The following is a 19,022-nucleotide window of genomic DNA, read 5'->3' on the forward strand; positions in this document are numbered from 1 at the left end:
TGTAATAGACAGACCCACCTAGTGTAATAGACAGACCCACCCAGTGTAATAGACAGACCCACCTAGTGTAATAGACAGACCCACCTAGTGTAATAGACAGACCCACCTAGTGTAATAGACAGACCCACTCAGTGTAATAGACAGACCCACCTAGTGTAATAGACAGACCCACCCAGTGTAATAGACAGACCCACCCAGTGTAATAGACAGACCCACCCAGTGTAATAGACAGACCCACCTAGTGTAATAGACAGAAACACCTAGTGTAATAGACAGACCCACCTACTGTAATAGACAGACCCACCTAGTGTAATATACACACCCACCTGGTGTAATAGACAGACCCACCTAGTGTAATAGACAGACCCACCTAGTGTAATAGACACACCCACCTAGTGTAATAGACAGACCCACTTGGTGTAATAGACAGACCCACCCAGTGTAATAGACAGACCCACCTGGTATAATAGACAGACCCACTCAGTGTAATAGACAGACCCACCTAGTGTAATAGACAGACCCACCTAGTGTAATAGACAGACCTACCCAGTGTAATAGACAGACCCACTCAGTGTAATAGACAGACCCACCTAGTGTAATAGACAGACCCACCTAGTGTAATAGACAGACCCACCCAGTGTAATAGACAGACCCACCCAGTGTAATAGACAGACCCACCTAGTGTAATAGACAGACCCACCCAGTGTAATAGACAGACCCACTCAGTGTAATAGACAGACCCACCTAGTGTAATAGACAGACCCACCTAGTGTAATAGACAGACCCACCCAGTGTAATAGACAGACCCACTCAGTGTAATAGACAGACCCACCTAGTGTAATAGACAGACCCACCTACTGTAATAGACACACCCACCCAGTGTAATAGACAGACCCACCTAGTGTAATAGACAGACCCACCTAGTGTAATAGACAGACCCACCTACTGTAATAGACAGACCCACCCAGTGTAATAGACAGACCCACCCAGTGTAATAGACAGACCCACCCAGTGTAATAGACAGACCCACCCAGTGTAATAGACAGACCCACCCAGTGTAATAGACAGACCCACCTAGTGTAATAGACAGACCCACCCAGTGTAATAGACAGACCCACCTAGTGTAATAGACAGACCCACCCAGTGTAATAGACAGACCCACCCAGTGTAATAGACAGACCCACCCAGTGTAATAGACAGACCCACCCAGTGTAATAGACAGACCCACCCAGTGTAATAGACAGACCCACCCAGTGTAATAGACAGACCCACCTAGTGTAATAGACAGACCCACCTAGTGTAATAGACAGACCCACCTAGTGTAATAGACAGACCCACCTAGTGTAATAGACAGACCCACCCAGTGTAACAGACAGACCCACCCGGTGTAATAGACAGACCCACTCAGTGTAATAGACAGACCCACCTAGTGTAATAGACAGACCCACCTAGTGTAATAGACACACCCACCCAGTGTAATAGACAGACCCACCTAGTGTAATAGACAGACCCACCTAGTGTAATAGACACACCCACTCAGTGTAATAGACAGACCCACCTAGTGTAATAGACAGACCCACCCAGTGTAATAGACAGACCCGCCCAGTGTAATAGACAGACCCACCCAGTGTAATAGACAGACCCACCCAGTGTAATAGACACACCCACCCAGTGTAATAGACAGACCCACCCAGTGTAATAGACACACCCACCTAGTGTAATAGACAGACCCACCTAGTGTAATAGATAGACCCACCTGGTGTAATAGACAGACCCACCCAGTGTAATAGACACACCCACCTAGTGTAATAGACAGACCCACCTAGTGTAATAGATAGACCCACCCAGTGTAATAGACAGACCCACCTAGTGTAATAGACACACCCACCTAGTGTAATAGATAGACCCACCTGGTGTAATAGATAGACCCACCTAGTGTAATAGATAGACCCACCTAGTGTAATAGATAGACCCACCTAGTGTAATAGATAGACCCACCTAGTGTAATAGATAGACCCACCTAGTGTAATAGATAGACCCACCTGGTGTAATAGACAGACCCACCCAGTGTAATAGACACACCCACCTAGTGTAATAGACAGACCCACCTAGTGTAATAGACAGACCCACCTAGTGTAATAGACAGACCCACCTAGTGTAATAGACAGACCCACCCAGTGTAATAGACAGAACCACCCAGTGTAACAGACAGACCCACCTAGTGTAATAGACAGACCCACCTACTGTAATAGACAGACCCACCTAGTGTAATAGACAGACCCACCTACTGTAATAGACACACCCACCCAGTGTAATAGACACACCCACCCAGTGTAATAGACACACCCACCCAGTGTAATAGACAGACCCACCTAGTGTAATAGACAGACCCACCTACTGTAATAGACACACCCACCCAGTGTAATAGACACACCCACCCAGTGTAATAGACAGACCCACTCAGTGTAATAGACAGACCCACCCAGTGTAATAGACAGACCCACCTAGTGTAATAGACACACCCACCTAGTGTAATAGACACACCCACCCAGTGTAACAGACAGACCCACCCAGTGTAATAGACACACCCACCCAGTGTAATAGACACACCCACCCAGTGTAATAGACACACCCACCCAGTGTAATAGACACACCCACCCAGTGTAACAGACCTGCTGACGAATCAAATGAACACACCAAGCCAGTTTCCTCCTTTCAATTTGATGTTATTTAATGGGATTTAATCAATCTTTATTGCAATCCAATGGTTATCTGTTTCAAGTGCTATAGTTTTAACTGAACATTCAATATTTACTGCACTGACTCAACAGAACAGAGGGATGTAGGGGTTGACTCCTGAGAACAGAGGGTAGGGTTGTAGGGGTTGACTCCTGAGAACAGAGGGTAGGGATGTAGGGGTTGACTCCTGAGAACAGAGGGTAGGGAGGTAGGGGTTGACTCCTGAGAACAGAGGGTAGGGATGTAGGGGTTGACTCCTGAGAACAGAGGGTAGGGATGTAGGGGTTGACTCCTGAGAACAGAGGGTAGGGATGTAGGGGTTGACTCCTGAGAACAGAGGGTAGGGATGTAGGGGTTGACTCCTGAGAACAGAGGGTAGGGATGTAGGGGTTGACTCCTGAGAACAGAGGGTAGGGTTGTAGGAGTTGACTCCTGAGAACAGAGGGATGTAGAGGTTGACTCCTGAGAACAGAGGCCTGTAGGGGTTGACTCCTGAGAACAGAGGGCTGTAGGGGTTGACTCCTGAGAACAGAGGGATGTAGGGGTTGACTCCTGAGAACAGAGGGATGTAGGAGTTGACTCCTGAGAACAGAGGGATGTAGGGGTTGACTCCTGAGAACAGAGGGTAGGGATGTAGGGGTTGACTCCTGAGAACAGAGGGATGTAGGAGTTGACTCCTGAGAACAGAGGGATGTATGGGTTGACTCCTGAGAACAGAGGGATGTAGGGGTTGACTCCTGAGAACAGAGGGTAGGGATGTATGGGTTGACTCCTGAGAACAGAGGGATGTAGGGGTTGACTCCTGAGAACAGAGGGTAGGGATGTAGGGGTTGACTCCTGAGAAGAGCACATTGGATAAGAACAAACTATTTAAATGAATTAAAGTCCACCAGTCCCAATTCACATACATTCTTTTGAATGATTCTGGACGTGCACATGTTCTGGTTTAGTGCATCAAAGGCTTGAAGTCAGTCCCCAAGCCATCCCGTTTATCAGGAGCTGCATGCAGAGTGTTGGGAGCAGCAGTTCACAGTGCAACCCGTCTCCAGTAGGATCTGGTTAGAGTGTATGGTGGCTGCGCGTGTTTAAACTATGGTTATTTACAGGCTGTGGAAAGGGAAGTGGTAACACACACACACACACACACACACACACACACACACACACGCACGCACGAATGCGCACAGAAACGCACACACACACATGCACGCACATGCACGCACACATGCACAAACACATATGCACACACGCACACATGCACGCAAGCAAACGCACACAAGCACGCACGCATACACGCCAGCACACACACACGCACACACACACACACACACAAAAGCACACACACACATGCACACACACACACAAAAGCACACACACACACACCCGCACACAGATGTATGCATTCAAATGCATGTGGCATTAAACCACACTGCTGTCTGGTACAGAGGAGCCCATTAAACCACACTGCTGTCTGGTACAGAGGAGCCCATTAAACCACACTGCACTCTGGTACAGAGGAGCCCATTAAACCACACTGCTGTCTGGTACAGAGGAGCCCATTAAACCACACTGCTGTCTGGTACAGAGGAGCCCATTAAACCACACTGCTGTCTGGTACAGAGGAGCCCATTAAACCACACTGCTGTCTGATACAGAGGAGCCCATTAAACCACACTGCTGTCTGGTACAGAGGAGCCCATTAAACCACATTGTTGTCTGATAAAGAGGAGCCCATTAAACCACACTGCTGTCTGGTACAGAGGAGCCCATTAAACCACACTGCTGTCTGGTACAGAGGAGCCCATTAAACCACACTGCTGTCTGGTACAGAGGAGCCCATTAAACCACACTGCTGTCTGGTACAGAGGAGCCCATTAAACCACTCAGAGGGTAGTGTGTACGGCCCAGTACATCACCGGGGCCAAACTTCCTGCCATCCAGGATCTCTATACCAGGCGGTGTCAGAGGAAGGCCCTAAAAATTCTTAAAACCTCTTAAAAACCATTGTTGGTTAAGGGCTCGTCAGTAAACATTTCACTGTATTGTCTATACCCGTTGTATTCGGCGCGTGTGACAAATACAATTTGATTTGATTTGCTGTCTGAGGTAGAATCACCTGAATGATGGAAGAGGGTTTCCATCCCTGATCCAGGGGAATAATAAAAAGCCCGAATTAGGACTCATCTCCCTCTCTGTCTCGCTCTTCCTGAACACAGTACCAGTTCTTACCACCAAGGGGAGGGTTGTCCCTCTCTCTCTGTCTCGCTCTTCCTGAACCCATTACCAGTTCTTACCACCAAGGGGAGGGTTGTCCCTCTCTCTCTGTCTCGCTCTTCCTGAACCCAGTACCAGTTCTTACCACCAAGGGGAGGGTTGTCCCTCTCTCTCTGTCTCGCTCTTCCTGAACACATTACCAGTTCTTACCACCAAGGGGAGGGTTGTCCCTCTCTCTCTGTCTCGCTCTTCCTGAACACAGTACCAGTTCTTACCACCAAGGGGAGGGTTGTCCCTCTCTCTCTGTCTCGCTCTTCCTGAACACATTACCAGTTCTTACCACCAAGGGGAGGGTTGTCCCTCTCTCTCTGTCTCGCTCTTCCTGAACACAGTACCAGTTCTTACCACCAAGGGGAGGGCTGTCCCTCCCCTTCCCATCACTCCACAGAGACACAGATGACCTTATGAAGAGGTAAATCCAAACTCATCTGCAGCCAATCACTCGCAGGCCACCAGTTGCTGTTGCAGAGAGGTTGTGAACGCAGCTGTAAACTCTAAGGATCTGACTGGGTATCTGACTGGGTATCTGACTGGGTATCTGACTGGGTATCTGACTGGGTATCTGACTGGGTATCTGACTGGGTATCTGACTGGGTATCTGACTGGGTATCTGACTGGGTTTCTGACTGGGTATCTGACTGGGTATCTGACGGGGTATCTGACGGGGTATCTGACTGGGTATCTGACTGGGTATCTGACTGGGTATCTGACTGGGTTTCTGACTGGGTTTCTGAATGGGTATCTGACTGGGTATCTGACTTGGGTATCTGACTGGGTATCTGACTGGGTATCTGATGGGGTATCTGACTGGGTATCTGACTGGGTATCTGACTGGGTTTCTGACTGGGTATCTGACTGGGTTTCTGACTGGGTTTCTGACTGGGTATCTGACTGGGTTTCTGACGGGGTCTCTGACTGGGTATCTGACTGGGTATCTGACTGGGTATCTGACTGGGTTTCTGACTGGGTATCTGACTGGGTATCTGACTGGGTTTCTGACTGGGTATCTGACGGGGTATCTGACTGGGTATCTGACTGGGTTTCTGACTGGGTTTCTGACTGGGTATCTGACTGGGTATCTGACTGGGTCTCTGACTGGGTATCTGACTGGGTTTCTGACTGGGTATCTGACTGGGAATCTGACTGGGTTTCTGACTGGGTATCTGACTGGGTCTCTGACTGGGTATCTGACTGGGTATCTGGCTGGGTTTCTGACTGGGTATCTGACTGGGTTTCTGACTGGGTATCTGACTGGGTTTATGACTGGGTTTCTGACTGGGTATCTGAATGGGTATCTGACTGGGTATCTGACTGGGTATCTGACTGGGTTTCTGACTGGGTATCTGACTGGGTATCTGACTGGGCATCTGACTGGGTTTCTGACTGGGTTTCTGACTGGGTTTCTGACTGGGTATCTGACTGGGTATCTGACTGGGTTTCTGACTGGGTTTCTGACTGGGTATCTGACTGGGTATCTGACTGGGTATCTGACTGGGTATCTGACTGGGTTTCTGACTGGGTATCTGACTGTGTTTCTGACTGGGTATCTGACTGGGTATCTGACTGGGTTTCTGACTGGGTATCTGACTGGGTTTCTGACTGGGTATCTGACTGGGTATCTGACTGGGTTTCTGACTGGGTATCTGACGGGGTATCTGACTGGGTATCTGACTGGGTTTCTGACTGGGTTTCTGACGGGGTATCTGACTGGGTATCTGACTGGGTCTCTGACTGGGTATCTGACTGGGAATCTGACTGGGTTTCTGACTGGGTTTCTGACTGGATCTCTGACTGGGTATCTGACTGGGTATCTGACTGGGTTTCTGACTGGGTATCTGACTGGGTTTCTGACTGGGTATCTGACTGGGTTTCTGACTGGGTATCTGACTGGGTTTCTGACTCGGTATCTGACTGGGTTTCTGACTGGGTATCTGACTGGGTTTATGACTGGGTATCTGACTGGGTTTCTGACTGGGTATCTGACGGGGTATCTGACTGGGTATCTGACTGGGTTTCTGACTGGGTATCTGACTGGGTCTCTGACTGGGTATCTGACTGGGTATCTGACTGGGTTTCTGACTGGGTATCTGACTGGGTTTCTGACTGGGTATCTGACTGGGTATCTGACTGGGTATCTGACTGGGTTTCTGACTGGGTATCTGAATGGGTATCTGACTGGGTATCTGACTGGGTTTCTGACTGGGTATCTGACTGGGTATCTGACTGGGTATCTGACTGGGTTTCTGACTGGGTATCTGACTGAGTTTCTGACTGGGTATCTGACTGGGTATCTGACTGGGTTTCTGACTCGGTATCTGACTGGGTATCTGACTGGGTTTCTGACTCGGTATCTGACTGGGTTTCTGACTCGGTATCTGACTGGGTATCTGACTGGGTATCTGACTGGGTATCTGACTGGGTCTCTGACTGGGTATCTGACTGGGTATCTGACTGGGTTTCTGACTGGGTATCTGACTGGGTATCTGACTGGGTATCTGACTGGGTATCTGGCTGGGTTTCTGACTCGGTATCTGACTGGGTTTCTGACTCGGTATCTGACTGGGTATCTGACTGGGTTTCTGACTGGGTATCTGACTGGGTATCTGACTCGGTATCTGACTGGGTATCTGACTCGGTATCTGACTGGGTATCTGACTGGGTATCTGACTGGGAATCTGACTGGGTTTCTGACTGGGTATCTGACTGGGTTTCTGACTCGGTATCTGACTGGGTTTCTGACTCGGTATCTGACTGGGTATCTGACTGGGTTTCTGACTGGGTATCTGACTGGGTATCTGACTCGGTATCTGACTGGGTATCTGACTGGGTTTCTGACTGGGTATCTGACTGGGTATCTGACTCGGTATCTGACTGGGTATCTGACTGGGTTTCTGACTCGGTATCTGACTGGGTATCTGACTGGGTATCTGACTGGGTTTCTGACTCGGTATCTGACTGGGTTTCTGACTCGGTATCTGACTGGGTATCTGACTGGGTTTCTGACTGGGTATCTGACTGGGTATCTGACTCGGTATCTGACTGGGTATCTGACTCGGTATCTGACTGGGTATCTGACTGGGTATCTGACTGGGAATCTGACTGGGTTTCTGACTGGGTATCTGACTGGGTATCTGACTGGGTTTCTGACTGGGTATCTGACTGGGAATCTGACTGGGTTTCTGACTGGGTATCTGACTGGGTCTCTGACTGGGTATCTGACTGGATATCTGGCTGGGTTTCTGACTGGGTATCTGACAGGGTTTCTGACTGGGTATCTGACTGGGTTTATGACTGGGTTTCTGACTGGGTATCTGACTGGGTATCTGACTGGGTATCTGACTGGGTTTCTGACTGGGTTTCTGACTGGGTATCTGACTGGGTTCTGACTGGGTATCTGACTGGGTATCTGACTGGGTTTCTGACTGGGTTTCTGACTGGGTTTCTGACTGGGTATCTGACTGGGTATCTGACTGGGTTTCTGACTGGGTTTCTGACTGGGTATCTGACTGTGTTTCTGACTGGGTATCTGACTGGGTATCTGACTGGGTTTCTGACTGGGTATCTGACTGGGTTTCTGACTGGGTATCTGACTGGGTTTCTGACTGGGTATCTGACGGGGTATCTGACTGGGTATCTGACTGGGTTTCTGACTGGGTTTCTGACGGGGTATCTGACTGGGTATCTGACTGGGTCTCTGACTGGGTATCTGACTGGGTTTCTGACTGGGTATCTGACTGGGAATCTGACTGGGTTTCTGACTGGGTTTCTGACTGGGTCTCTGACTGGGTATCTGACTGGGTATCTGACTGGGTTTCTGACTCGGTATCTGACTGGGTTTCTGACTGGGTATCTGACTGGGTTTCTGACTGGGTATCTGACTGGGTTTCTGACTGGGTATCTGACTGGGTTTCTGACTCGGTATCTGACTGGGTTTCTGACTGGGTATCTGACTGGGTTTATGACTGGGTATCTGACTGGGTTTCTGACTGGGTATCTGACGGGGTATCTGACTGGGTATCTGACTGGGTTTCTGACTGGGTATCTGACTGGGTCTCTGACTGGGTATCTGACTGGGTATCTGACTGGGTTTCTGACCTGGTATCTGACTGGGTTTCTGACTGGGTATCTGACTGGGTATCTGACTGGGTATCTGACTGGGTTTCTGACTGGGTATCTGACTGGGTATCTGACTGGGTATCTGACTGGGTATCTGACTGGGTATCTGACTGGGTATCTGACTGGGTTTCTGACTGGGTATCTGACTGTGTTTCTGACTGGGTATCTGACTGGGTATCTGACTGGGTTTCTGACTCGGTATCTGACTGGGTATCTGACTGGGTTTCTGACTCGGTATCTGACTGGGTTTCTGACTCGGTATCTGACTGGGTATCTGACTGGGTATCTGACTGGGTATCTGACTGGGTATCTGACTGGGTATCTGACTGGGTTTCTGACTGGGTATCTGACTGGGTATCTGACTGGGTATCTGACTCGGTATCTGACTGGGTATCTGACTGGGTTTCTGACTCGGTATCTGACTGGGTTTCTGACTCGGTATCTGACTGGGTATCTGACTGGGTTTCTGACTGGGTATCTGACTGGGTATCTGACTCGGTATCTGACTGGGTATCTGACTGGGTTTCTGACTGGGTATCTGACTGGGTATCTGACTGGGTATCTGACTGGGTATCTGACTGGGTTTCTGACTTGGTATCTGACTGGGTATCTGACTGGGTATCTGACTGGGTTTCTGACTCGGTATCTGACTGGGTTTCTGACTCGGTATCTGACTGGGTATCTGACTGGGTTTCTGACTGGGTATCTGACTGGGTTTCTGACTCGGTATCTGACTGGGTTTCTGACTCGGTATCTGACTGGGTATCTGACTGGGTTTCTGACTGGGTATCTGACTGGGTATCTGACTCGGTATCTGACTGGGTATCTGACTGGGTTTCTGACTGGGTATCTGACTGGGTATCTGACTCGGTATCTGACTGGGTATCTGACTGGGTTTCTGACTCGGTATCTGACTGGGTATCTGACTGGGTATCTGACTGGGTTTCTGACTCGGTATCTGACTGGGTTTCTGACTCGGTATCTGACTGGGTATCTGACTGGGTTTCTGACTGGGTATCTGACTGGGTATCTGACTCTGTATCTGACTGGGTATCTGACTCGGTATCTGACTGGGTATCTGACTGGGTATCTGACTGGGAATCTGACTGGGTTTCTGACTGGGTATCTGACTGGGTATCTGACTGGGTTTCTGACTGGGTATCTGACTGGGAATCTGACTGGGTTTCTGACTGGGTATCTGACTGGGTCTCTGACTGGGTATCTGACTGGGTATCTGGCTGGGTTTCTGACTGGGTATCTGACAGGGTTTCTGACTGGGTATCTGACTGGGTTTATGACTGGGTTTCTGACTGGGTATCTGACTGGGTATCTGACTGGGTATCTGACTGGGTTTCTGACTGGGTATCTGACTGGGTATCTGACTGGGTTTCTGACTGGGTATCTGACTGGGTATCTGACTGGGTTTCTGACTGGGTTTCTGACTGGGTTTCTGACTGGGTATCTGACTGGGTATCTGACTGGGTTTCTGACTGGGTTTCTGACTGGGTATCTGACTGTGTTTCTGACTGGGTATCTGACTGGGTATCTGACTGGGTTTCTGACTGGGTATCTGACTGGGTTTCTGACTGGGTATCTGACTGGGTATCTGACTGGGTTTCTGACTGGGTATCTGACGGGGTATCTGACTGGGTATCTGACTGGGTTTCTGACTGGGTTTCTGACGGGGTATCTGACTGGGTATCTGACTGGGTCTCTGACTGGGTATCTGACTGGGTTTCTGACTGGGTATCTGACTGGGAATCTGACTGGGTTTCTGACTGGGTTTCTGACTGGGTCTCTGACTGGGTATCTGACTGGGTATCTGACTGGGTTTCTGACTCGGTATCTGACTGGGTTTCTGACTGGGTATCTGACTGGGTTTCTGACTGGGTATCTGACTGGGTTTCTGACTGGGTATCTGACTGGGTTTCTGACTCGGTATCTGACTGGGTTTCTGACTGGGTATCTGACTGGGTTTATGACTGGGTATCTGACTGGGTTTCTGACTGGGTATCTGACGGGGTATCTGACTGGGTATCTGACTGGGTTTCTGACTGGGTATCTGACTGGGTCTCTGACTGGGTATCTGACTGGGTATCTGACTGGGTTTCTGACCTGGTATCTGACTGGGTTTCTGACTGGGTATCTGACTGGGTATCTGACTGGGTATCTGACTGGGTTTCTGACTGGGTATCTGACTGGGTATCTGACTGGGTATCTGACTGGGTTTCTGACTGGGTATCTGACTGGGTATCTGACTGGGTATCTGACTGGGTATCTGACTGCGTTTCTGACTGGGTATCTGACTGGGTATCTGACTGGGTTTCTGACTCGGTATCTGACTGGGTATCTGACTGGGTTTCTGACTCGGTATCTGACTGGGTTTCTGACTCGGTATCTGACTGGGTATCTGACTGGGTATCTGACTGGGTATCTGACTGGGTATCTGACTGGGTTTCTGACTGGGTATCTGACTGGGTATCTGACTGGGTATCTGACTGGGTATCTGACTGGGTTTCTGACTCGGTATCTGACTGGGTATCTGACTGGGTTTCTGACTCGGTATCTGACTGGGTTTCTGACTCGGTATCTGACTGGGTATCTGACTGGGTTTCTGACTGGGTATCTGACTGGGTATCTGACTTGGTATCTGACTGGGTATCTGACTGGGTTTTCTGACTGGGTATCTGACTGGGTATCTGACTGGGTATCTGACTGGGTATCTGACTGGGTTTCTGACTCGGTATCTGACTGGGTATCTGACTGGGTATCTGACTGGGTTTCTGACTCGGTATCTGACTGGGTTTCTGACTCGGTATCTGACTGGGTATCTGACTGGGTTTCTGACTGGGTATCTGACTGGGTATCTGACTCGGTATCTGACTGGGTATCTGACTCGGTATCTGACTGGGTATCTGACTGGGTATCTGCTGAGACACTGTTAGTGTTTCAAGGCTATTAAACAGTGACTTTTGTCTTTAGTCTACAGGGTGTAGCTGAGGATCAGCCGAAGAGAGATGTGGTACACCTGCATATTGCCTGGTTCTACCTGCATGTTTAAATAGTGTTGATGGTGTTGCTCTGTGGTTCTGAACGCAGCTCTAGCAGACGGACCTGCTGGGTATCGGTTGAGTGACTTAGGCATCAGTGTTACCGGGGCAACGGCACAGCCTGGCTTCATTCAGTGGATAGGTCTCAAAAAGTGGAAACAACTGCACTGCCTATTCACACACACACACACACACACACACACACACACACACACACACACACACACACACACACACACACACACACACACACACACACTATCTGAGAGAGAGGAGGGTGGAGGGAGAGAGGAGGTGTGGAGGAAGAGGGAGGGTGAAGAGAGAGAGCAGAGAGAGAGAAACAATTGGAAGGAAGAGAGAAAGAGAGAGAGAGAGGAGGTGTGGAGGAAGAGGGAGAGTGAAGAGAGAGGAGAGAGAGAGAAGACAAATGGAAGGAAGAGAGAAAGAGAGAGAGAGAGAGGAGGTGTGGAGGAAGAGGGAGAGTGAAGAGAGAGAGGAGAGAGAGAGAAGACAAATGGAAGGAAGAGAGAAAGAGAGAGAGAGAGAGGAGGTGTGGAGGAAGAGGGAGAGTGAAGAGAGAGTAGGCGTGGAGGAAGAGAGAGAGTGAGAGAGAGGAGGTGTGGAGGAAGAGGGAGGGTGAAGAGAGAGAGGAGAGAGAGAGAAGACAAATGGAAGGAAGAGAGAAAGAGAAAGAGAGAGTGAGAGAGAGGAGGTGTGGAGGAAGAGGGAGAGTGAAGAGAGAGTAGGTGTGGAGGAAGAGAGAGAGTGAGAGAGAGGAGGTGTGGAGGAAGAGTGAAGAGAGAGAGGAGAGATAGAGAACACAAATGGAAGGAAGAGAGAAAGAGAGAGAGAGGAGGGGTGTGTCACGTCTACTCCCTCTCCCCCTCTCCGGCGCTCGACGTCACCAGCACCACACCTGCCAGCATCGTTAAGTACACCTGCACCTCATGACACTCACCAGGACGCATCACTTCTAGGATGACCTCCCCTGTATCTGTCTGTCCCTTCGGTTCTGTCCCCAGGCACTATTACTTGTTACGTGTTTTTCAGGTCCAGACGCTACTCTTGTTTTTTATTGTTCCATGTTTATTGTATTATTAAATTCATCCTAAGTACTTGCTTCTCGACTCCCAGCGTCTGTGTTACAGGGTGGAGGGAGAAAGAGGGAAGAGAGAAGACCATTCCCTCGGGGGCTAACTCTACAGTCAATGAACCCATACATTTAAACTAACTAACTAACTAAACTTAAAACCTTGAATGAGTAGGCGTTGTAAAACTTTTGACCAGTAGTGTTACATGATTCTAACAGTTGTTGTACATATACGCTCCTGTTTTTATTTAATGGCTGCCACTACGTGGGTTGTTATGGGGTCTGTTTAACACTGCAGACATGGGGTTAGGGGGTCACGCTATGAGTGTTAGGGGCCGTTCATGCACCCTATCCATACGTTAATGTAGGTCATCTGATCCATCCCCACTAGATTGTTCATTTTCCAGTAAATGTCTTGACTGCATTGCTTTTCCATTAACACAACATACAATGTATCATGATGACTGGTCTGGCAACACGTATCTGTGTATTTCCAGTCAGCCCATACACTGCCAGGATATGAGTGAATGTGTATGTGCACATCACCAACAGTCTTACGTTCTTGAAAGGTGGTGAAGAGTATCCTGAAGTGGCTCCTTCTGCTGCCCTGGTCGGCCCACATCCTGATCACCCCCGTGGTGGACACCAGCATCACGTCGTTGGCCACCGTAGAGCAGAACTTGTTCTTCAGGTCCTCCACGGACGCACTGCCGTCGTACACCGCCACGAAGTTACGCTTACACTCGTTACTGTTCTGCATCTCATAGTCCAGGAAACGCAGGTAGATCTGGGGGTGGAGGGAGAGAGGAGGGGTGGAGGGAGAGGGAAAAGAGAGGAGAAAGAGAAGGTGGAGGGAGAGAGGAGGGGTGGAGGGAGAGGGAAAAGAGAGGAGAGAGAGGGTGGAGGGAGAGAGGAGGGGTGGAGGGAGAGGGAAAAGAGAGGAGAGAGAGAGGGTGGAGGGAGAGAGGAGAGGTGTCAGGAGAGAGAGAGAGAGAGAGAGGGTGAAGGGTTAGGAAAAAGAGAGGAGGGTTGAGGGAGAGGAAAGAGAGGAGGGTGGAGGAAGAGGGAGAGTGAAGAGAGGAGAGACAGAGAAGACAAATGGAAGGAAGAGAGAGGAGGGTTGAGGGAGACGAAAAAGAGGAGGGTGGAGGGAGAGTAAAAGGAGAGGAGGGGTGGAGGGAGAGGAAAGAGAGGAGGGTAGAGGTTGAGTGAAGAGAAGAGGGTGGAGGGAGAGAGGAGGGGTGTCAGGAGAGAGAGAGAAGGGGTGGAGGGAGAGGAAAAGAGAGGAGGGTGGAGGTTGGAGGGAGAGGAGGGGTGGAGGGAGAGGGAAGAGAGAGGAGGGTGGAGGGAGAGTAGGGGTGGAGGGAGAGGGAAGAGAGAGGAGGGTGGAGGAAGAGGAAAAGAGAGGAGGGTGGAGGGAGAGGAGGGGTGGAGGGAGAGGGAAGAGAGAGGAGGGTGGAGGGAGAGGAGGGGTGGAGGGAGAGGGAAGAGAGAGGAGGGTGGAGGAAGAGGAAAAAGAGAGGAGGGTGGAGGGAGAGGAGGGGTGGAGGGAGAGGGAAGAGAGAGGAGGGTGGAGAGTGAGGGAAGAGACGAGGGTGGAGGGAGAGGAAAAGAGAGGAGGGTGGAGGTTGGAGGGAGAGGAGGGGTGGAGGGAGAGGGAAGAGAGAGGAGGGTGGAGGAAGAGGAGGGGTGGAGGGAGAGGGAAGAGTGAGGAGGGTGGAGGAAGAGGAAAAGAGAGGAGGGTGGAGGGAGAGGAGGGGTGGAGGGAGAGGGAAGAGAGAGGAGGGTAGAGAGTGAGGGAAGAGATGAGGGTGGAGGGAGAGGAGGGGTGGAGGGAGAGGGAAGAGAGAGGAGGGTAGAGAGTGAGGGAAGAGATGAGGGTGGAGGGAGAGAGAAGGGGTGGAGGGAGAGGGAAGAGAGGCGGGTGGAAGGAGAGAGAGAGACTATATTCACATCATTACAACACTAATATGATACTTGAAATGTCTTTACAATCACAAACATTTCTAAATAATAATGTCTACTGTTCATTTTTATTCTTTATTTCCCTTTTGTTTATTATCTATTTCACTTGCTTTGGAAATGGAAATGGAATATTTTTCCCATGCTAATAAATCCCTTAAATTTAATTGAAATTTAATTGAGAGAGAGAGAAGGGGTGGAGGGCGAGTGAGAGAGGAGAGGTGGAGAGAGAGGGAGAGAGAAAGTGTGGAGGGAGAGAGAAAACAAATGGAAGGAAAAGAGAAAGAGAAAGACAGAGAGAAAGATTATTATATATATTATATATATTATCTACCTCACTTGCTTTGGCAATGTTAACACATGTTTCCCATGCCAATAAAGCTCATTGAATTGAATTGAAAGAGAGACAGAGATAGGAGGGGTTGAGGGAGAAAGAGGGAAGAGAGAGAGAGATAGGAAGGGTTGAGGAAGAAAGAAGGAAGAGAGACAGAGATAGGAGGGGTTGAGGGAGAAAGAAGGAAGAGAGACAGAGATAGGAGGGGTTGAGGGAGAAAGAAGGAACAGAGACAGAGATAGGAGGGGTTGAGGGAGAAAGAAGGAAGAGAGACAGAGATAGGAGGGGTTGAGGGAGAAAGAAGGAAGAGAGACAGAGATAGGAGGGGTTGAGGGAGAAAGAAGGAACAGAGACAGAGATAGGAGGGGTTGAGGGAGAAAGAAGGAAGAGAGACAGAGATAGGAGGGGTTGAGGGAGAAAGAGGGAAGAGAGAGAGAGATAGGAAGGGTTGAGGAAGAAAGAAGGAAGAGAGACAGAGATAGGAGGGTTGAGGGAGAAAGAAGGAAGAGAGACAGAGATAGGAGGGGTTGAGGGAGAAAGAGGGAAGAGAGACAGAGATAGGAGGGGTTGAGGTAGAAAGAGGGAAGAGAGACAGAGATAGGTGGGGTTGAGGGAGAAAGAGGGAAGAGAGACAGAGATAGGTGGGGTTGAGGAAGAAAGAAGGAAGAGAGACAGAGATAGGAGGGGTTGAGGTAGAAAGAGGGAAGAGAGAGAGAGATAGGTGGGGTTGAGGGAGAAAGAGGGAAGAGAGAGAGAGATAGGAGGGGTTGAGGAAGAAAGAAGGAAGAGAGACAGAGATAGGAGGGGTTGAGGTAGAAAGAGGGAAGAGAGACAGAGATAGGAGGGGTTGAGGTAGAAAGAGGGAAGAGAGACAGAGATAGGAGGGGTTGAGGTAGAAAGAGGGAAGAGAGACAGAGATAGGAGGGGTTGAGGTAGAAAGAGGGAAGAGAGAGAGAGAAGCGAAGTGGATGGGAATTGACAAGGAGACAAAGCATAACGATAGAATCTAAGAGTAAGGAGGATGAGGGATAGAGATGTCAACAGATATCGAGAAGGAGAAATGGGTAGAGGGAAAACAGCGGGCAGGGAAAAATGGAAGAGAGAGATAAATGTTGAGTCATTCCTTCTTCCTGTATTCCTTTCAGTCGTCACATCCTCAGCAGTAAGGACAACGCCTTGCAATGACAGCAGTGTCCAATCAGATCATGATAAACGTCTTCAAACAGACTGAGAGGAGCTCTTAGGTTTGCACTCTCATTCATGTCTGTGGGTCTGCTAGATCAAACGTGTGTCTTTACTCGACAAAACTTACAGTCATCACACACAGCACTACTGAGAGACCGGAGAAGTTGTAGATGAATCATTCAACGGTTCACTCGCTAGGTTTCACACAGTAAGACACATCCAAGTCTTCTTGTCTCTCTTAGAAGGACTGACCACTGACATTTGAGCCTCATCACAGAACTAGCACTGAAAGAAAGCAGTACGCTCACTTCTTACCTTCACACATCACATCCAGACTGTTTGAAATATTAAACAATCAAAGTTTATTGGTCGTGGACACAGATTCGCAGAATCTCCGAAACTGCCGCCCTCCTGGGCTTTTCACGCAGGACAATGTCTAGGCTGTGGCCGTAATGGCCCCTAAAAAAAGGGTGTGGCCATTGTGCCCTTGGGCTGAATATAATAATTCCCTTCAACCCGGCTGTCAATCTCTGTGCTGCGAAAGCAGCTCTCACTCATATCTCTTTCTCAGATATCTAAATTCTTATTAGCCAATGCCTGTCATGTGATCGGGTTCTTCTCACAGGCATCGCAGCTCCGAAGTAGGCTACAACAGAAGACAGACACATCGGGGATGCGACGGCACGGGTCCTTATCGAATCCCCAGGCGCTTATTGAAGATGTTGGACGAACTGTCCATATTTACTGTTCTTTAACCTACAAGGTGAGTAGGCCTAACAAACAGCAAAAGCACTAGTTTATGTCAATCTACTATCACACATAGTACAAACGTTCATTTCATCTATTGGTCAGTCCTTCTGTATGATAAATTAAATATTCCAAACATACTCTGGGACAGTGGTTGGACATACTCTGGGACAGTGGTTGGACATACTCTGGGACAGTGGTTGGACATACTCTGGGACAGTGGTTGGACATACTCTGGGACAGTGGTTGGACATACTCTGGGACAGTGGTTGGACATACTCTGGGACAGTGGTTGGACATACTCTGGGACAGTGGTTGGACATACTCTGGGACAGTGGTTGGACATACTCTGGGACAGTGGTTGGACATACTCTGGGACAGTGGTTGGACATACTCTGGGACAGTGGTTGGACACACTCTGGGACAGTGGTTGGACACAGACACGGGCCTTTCTCATGTTGCAGGGTGAAACAGACACAGTCCTTTCTCATGTTGCAGGGTGCAACAGACACGGGCCTTTCTCATGTTGCAGGGTGAAACAGACACAGTCCTTTCTCATGTTGCAGGGTGCAACAGACACGGGTCTTTCTCATGTTGCAGGGTGAAACAGACACAGTCCTTTCTCATGTTGCAGGGTGCAACAGACACGGGCCTTTCTCATGTTGCAGGGTGCAACAGACACATTCCTTCCTCTCCTATCTGAAGTAACAGTACATCATGTATGCCAACAGACACAGGCCTTTCTCATGTTGCAGGGTGAAACAGACACGGGTCTTTCTCATGTTGCAGGGTGGACAACAGACACATTCCTTCCTCTCCTATCTGAAGTAACAGTACATCATGTATGCCAACAGACACTGATCTTCCAGCCTTTAGATATGAATAATGATCCTACGTTATATTTGTCAAAACATGACTGGTGTTTAGCCTATATATACACATTACATATACAAAATGAGTGGATTTGGCTATTTCAGCCACACCCGTTGCTGACAGGTGTATAAAATTGAGCACACAGCCATGCAATCTCCATACACAAACACTGGCAGGAGAATGTCATTACTGAAGAGCTCAGTGACTTTCAACGTGGCACCGTCATAGGATGCCACCTTTCCAACAAGTTAGTTAGTCAACTTTCTGCCCTGCTAGAGCTGCCCCCAGTCAACTGTATGTGCTGTTATTGTGAAGCCATGGCCTCACAAGCTCACAGAATGGGATTAGTGAGTGCTGAAGAGCATATCGCGTAAGAATTGTCTGTCCTCGGTTGTAACACTATTTACCAAGTTCCAAACTGCCTCTGGAAGCAACGTCAGCACAAAAAATGTTTGTCAGGAGCTTCATGAAATGGGTTTCCATGGACGAGCAGCTACACACAAGCCTAAGATCACCATGCACAATACCAAGTGTTGGCTGGAGTGGTGTAAAGCTCGCTACCATTGGACTCTGGAACAGTGGAAAGGAATTCTCTGGAGTGATGAATCACTCTTCCCCATCTGGCAGTCCGATGGACAAATCTGGGTTTGGC

The 19,022-nt window shown here is 49.2% G+C and overlaps 1 protein-coding gene across 1 annotated transcript in view; it reads right to left on the minus strand.

Moving 5' to 3' along the window:
* LOC116376356 (neuropilin and tolloid-like protein 1) overlaps positions 1-14,105 on the minus strand; it is a 53,292-nt gene extending 39,187 nt beyond the window's left edge. The window contains exon 1 of the mRNA XM_031836385.1: positions 13,828-14,105. Within this exon, the coding sequence (XP_031692245.1) occupies positions 13,828-14,029 (202 nt within the window). The 5' untranslated portion in view covers positions 14,030-14,105. The remainder of the gene's footprint in view (positions 1-13,827) is intronic.
* Between the last annotated feature and the right edge of the window lie 4,917 nt (positions 14,106-19,022).

The sequence above is a fragment of the Oncorhynchus kisutch genome, linkage group LG11 (assembly GCF_002021735.2).
Source record: "Oncorhynchus kisutch isolate 150728-3 linkage group LG11, Okis_V2, whole genome shotgun sequence".
NCBI classification, from domain to species: domain Eukaryota; kingdom Metazoa; phylum Chordata; class Actinopteri; order Salmoniformes; family Salmonidae; genus Oncorhynchus; species Oncorhynchus kisutch.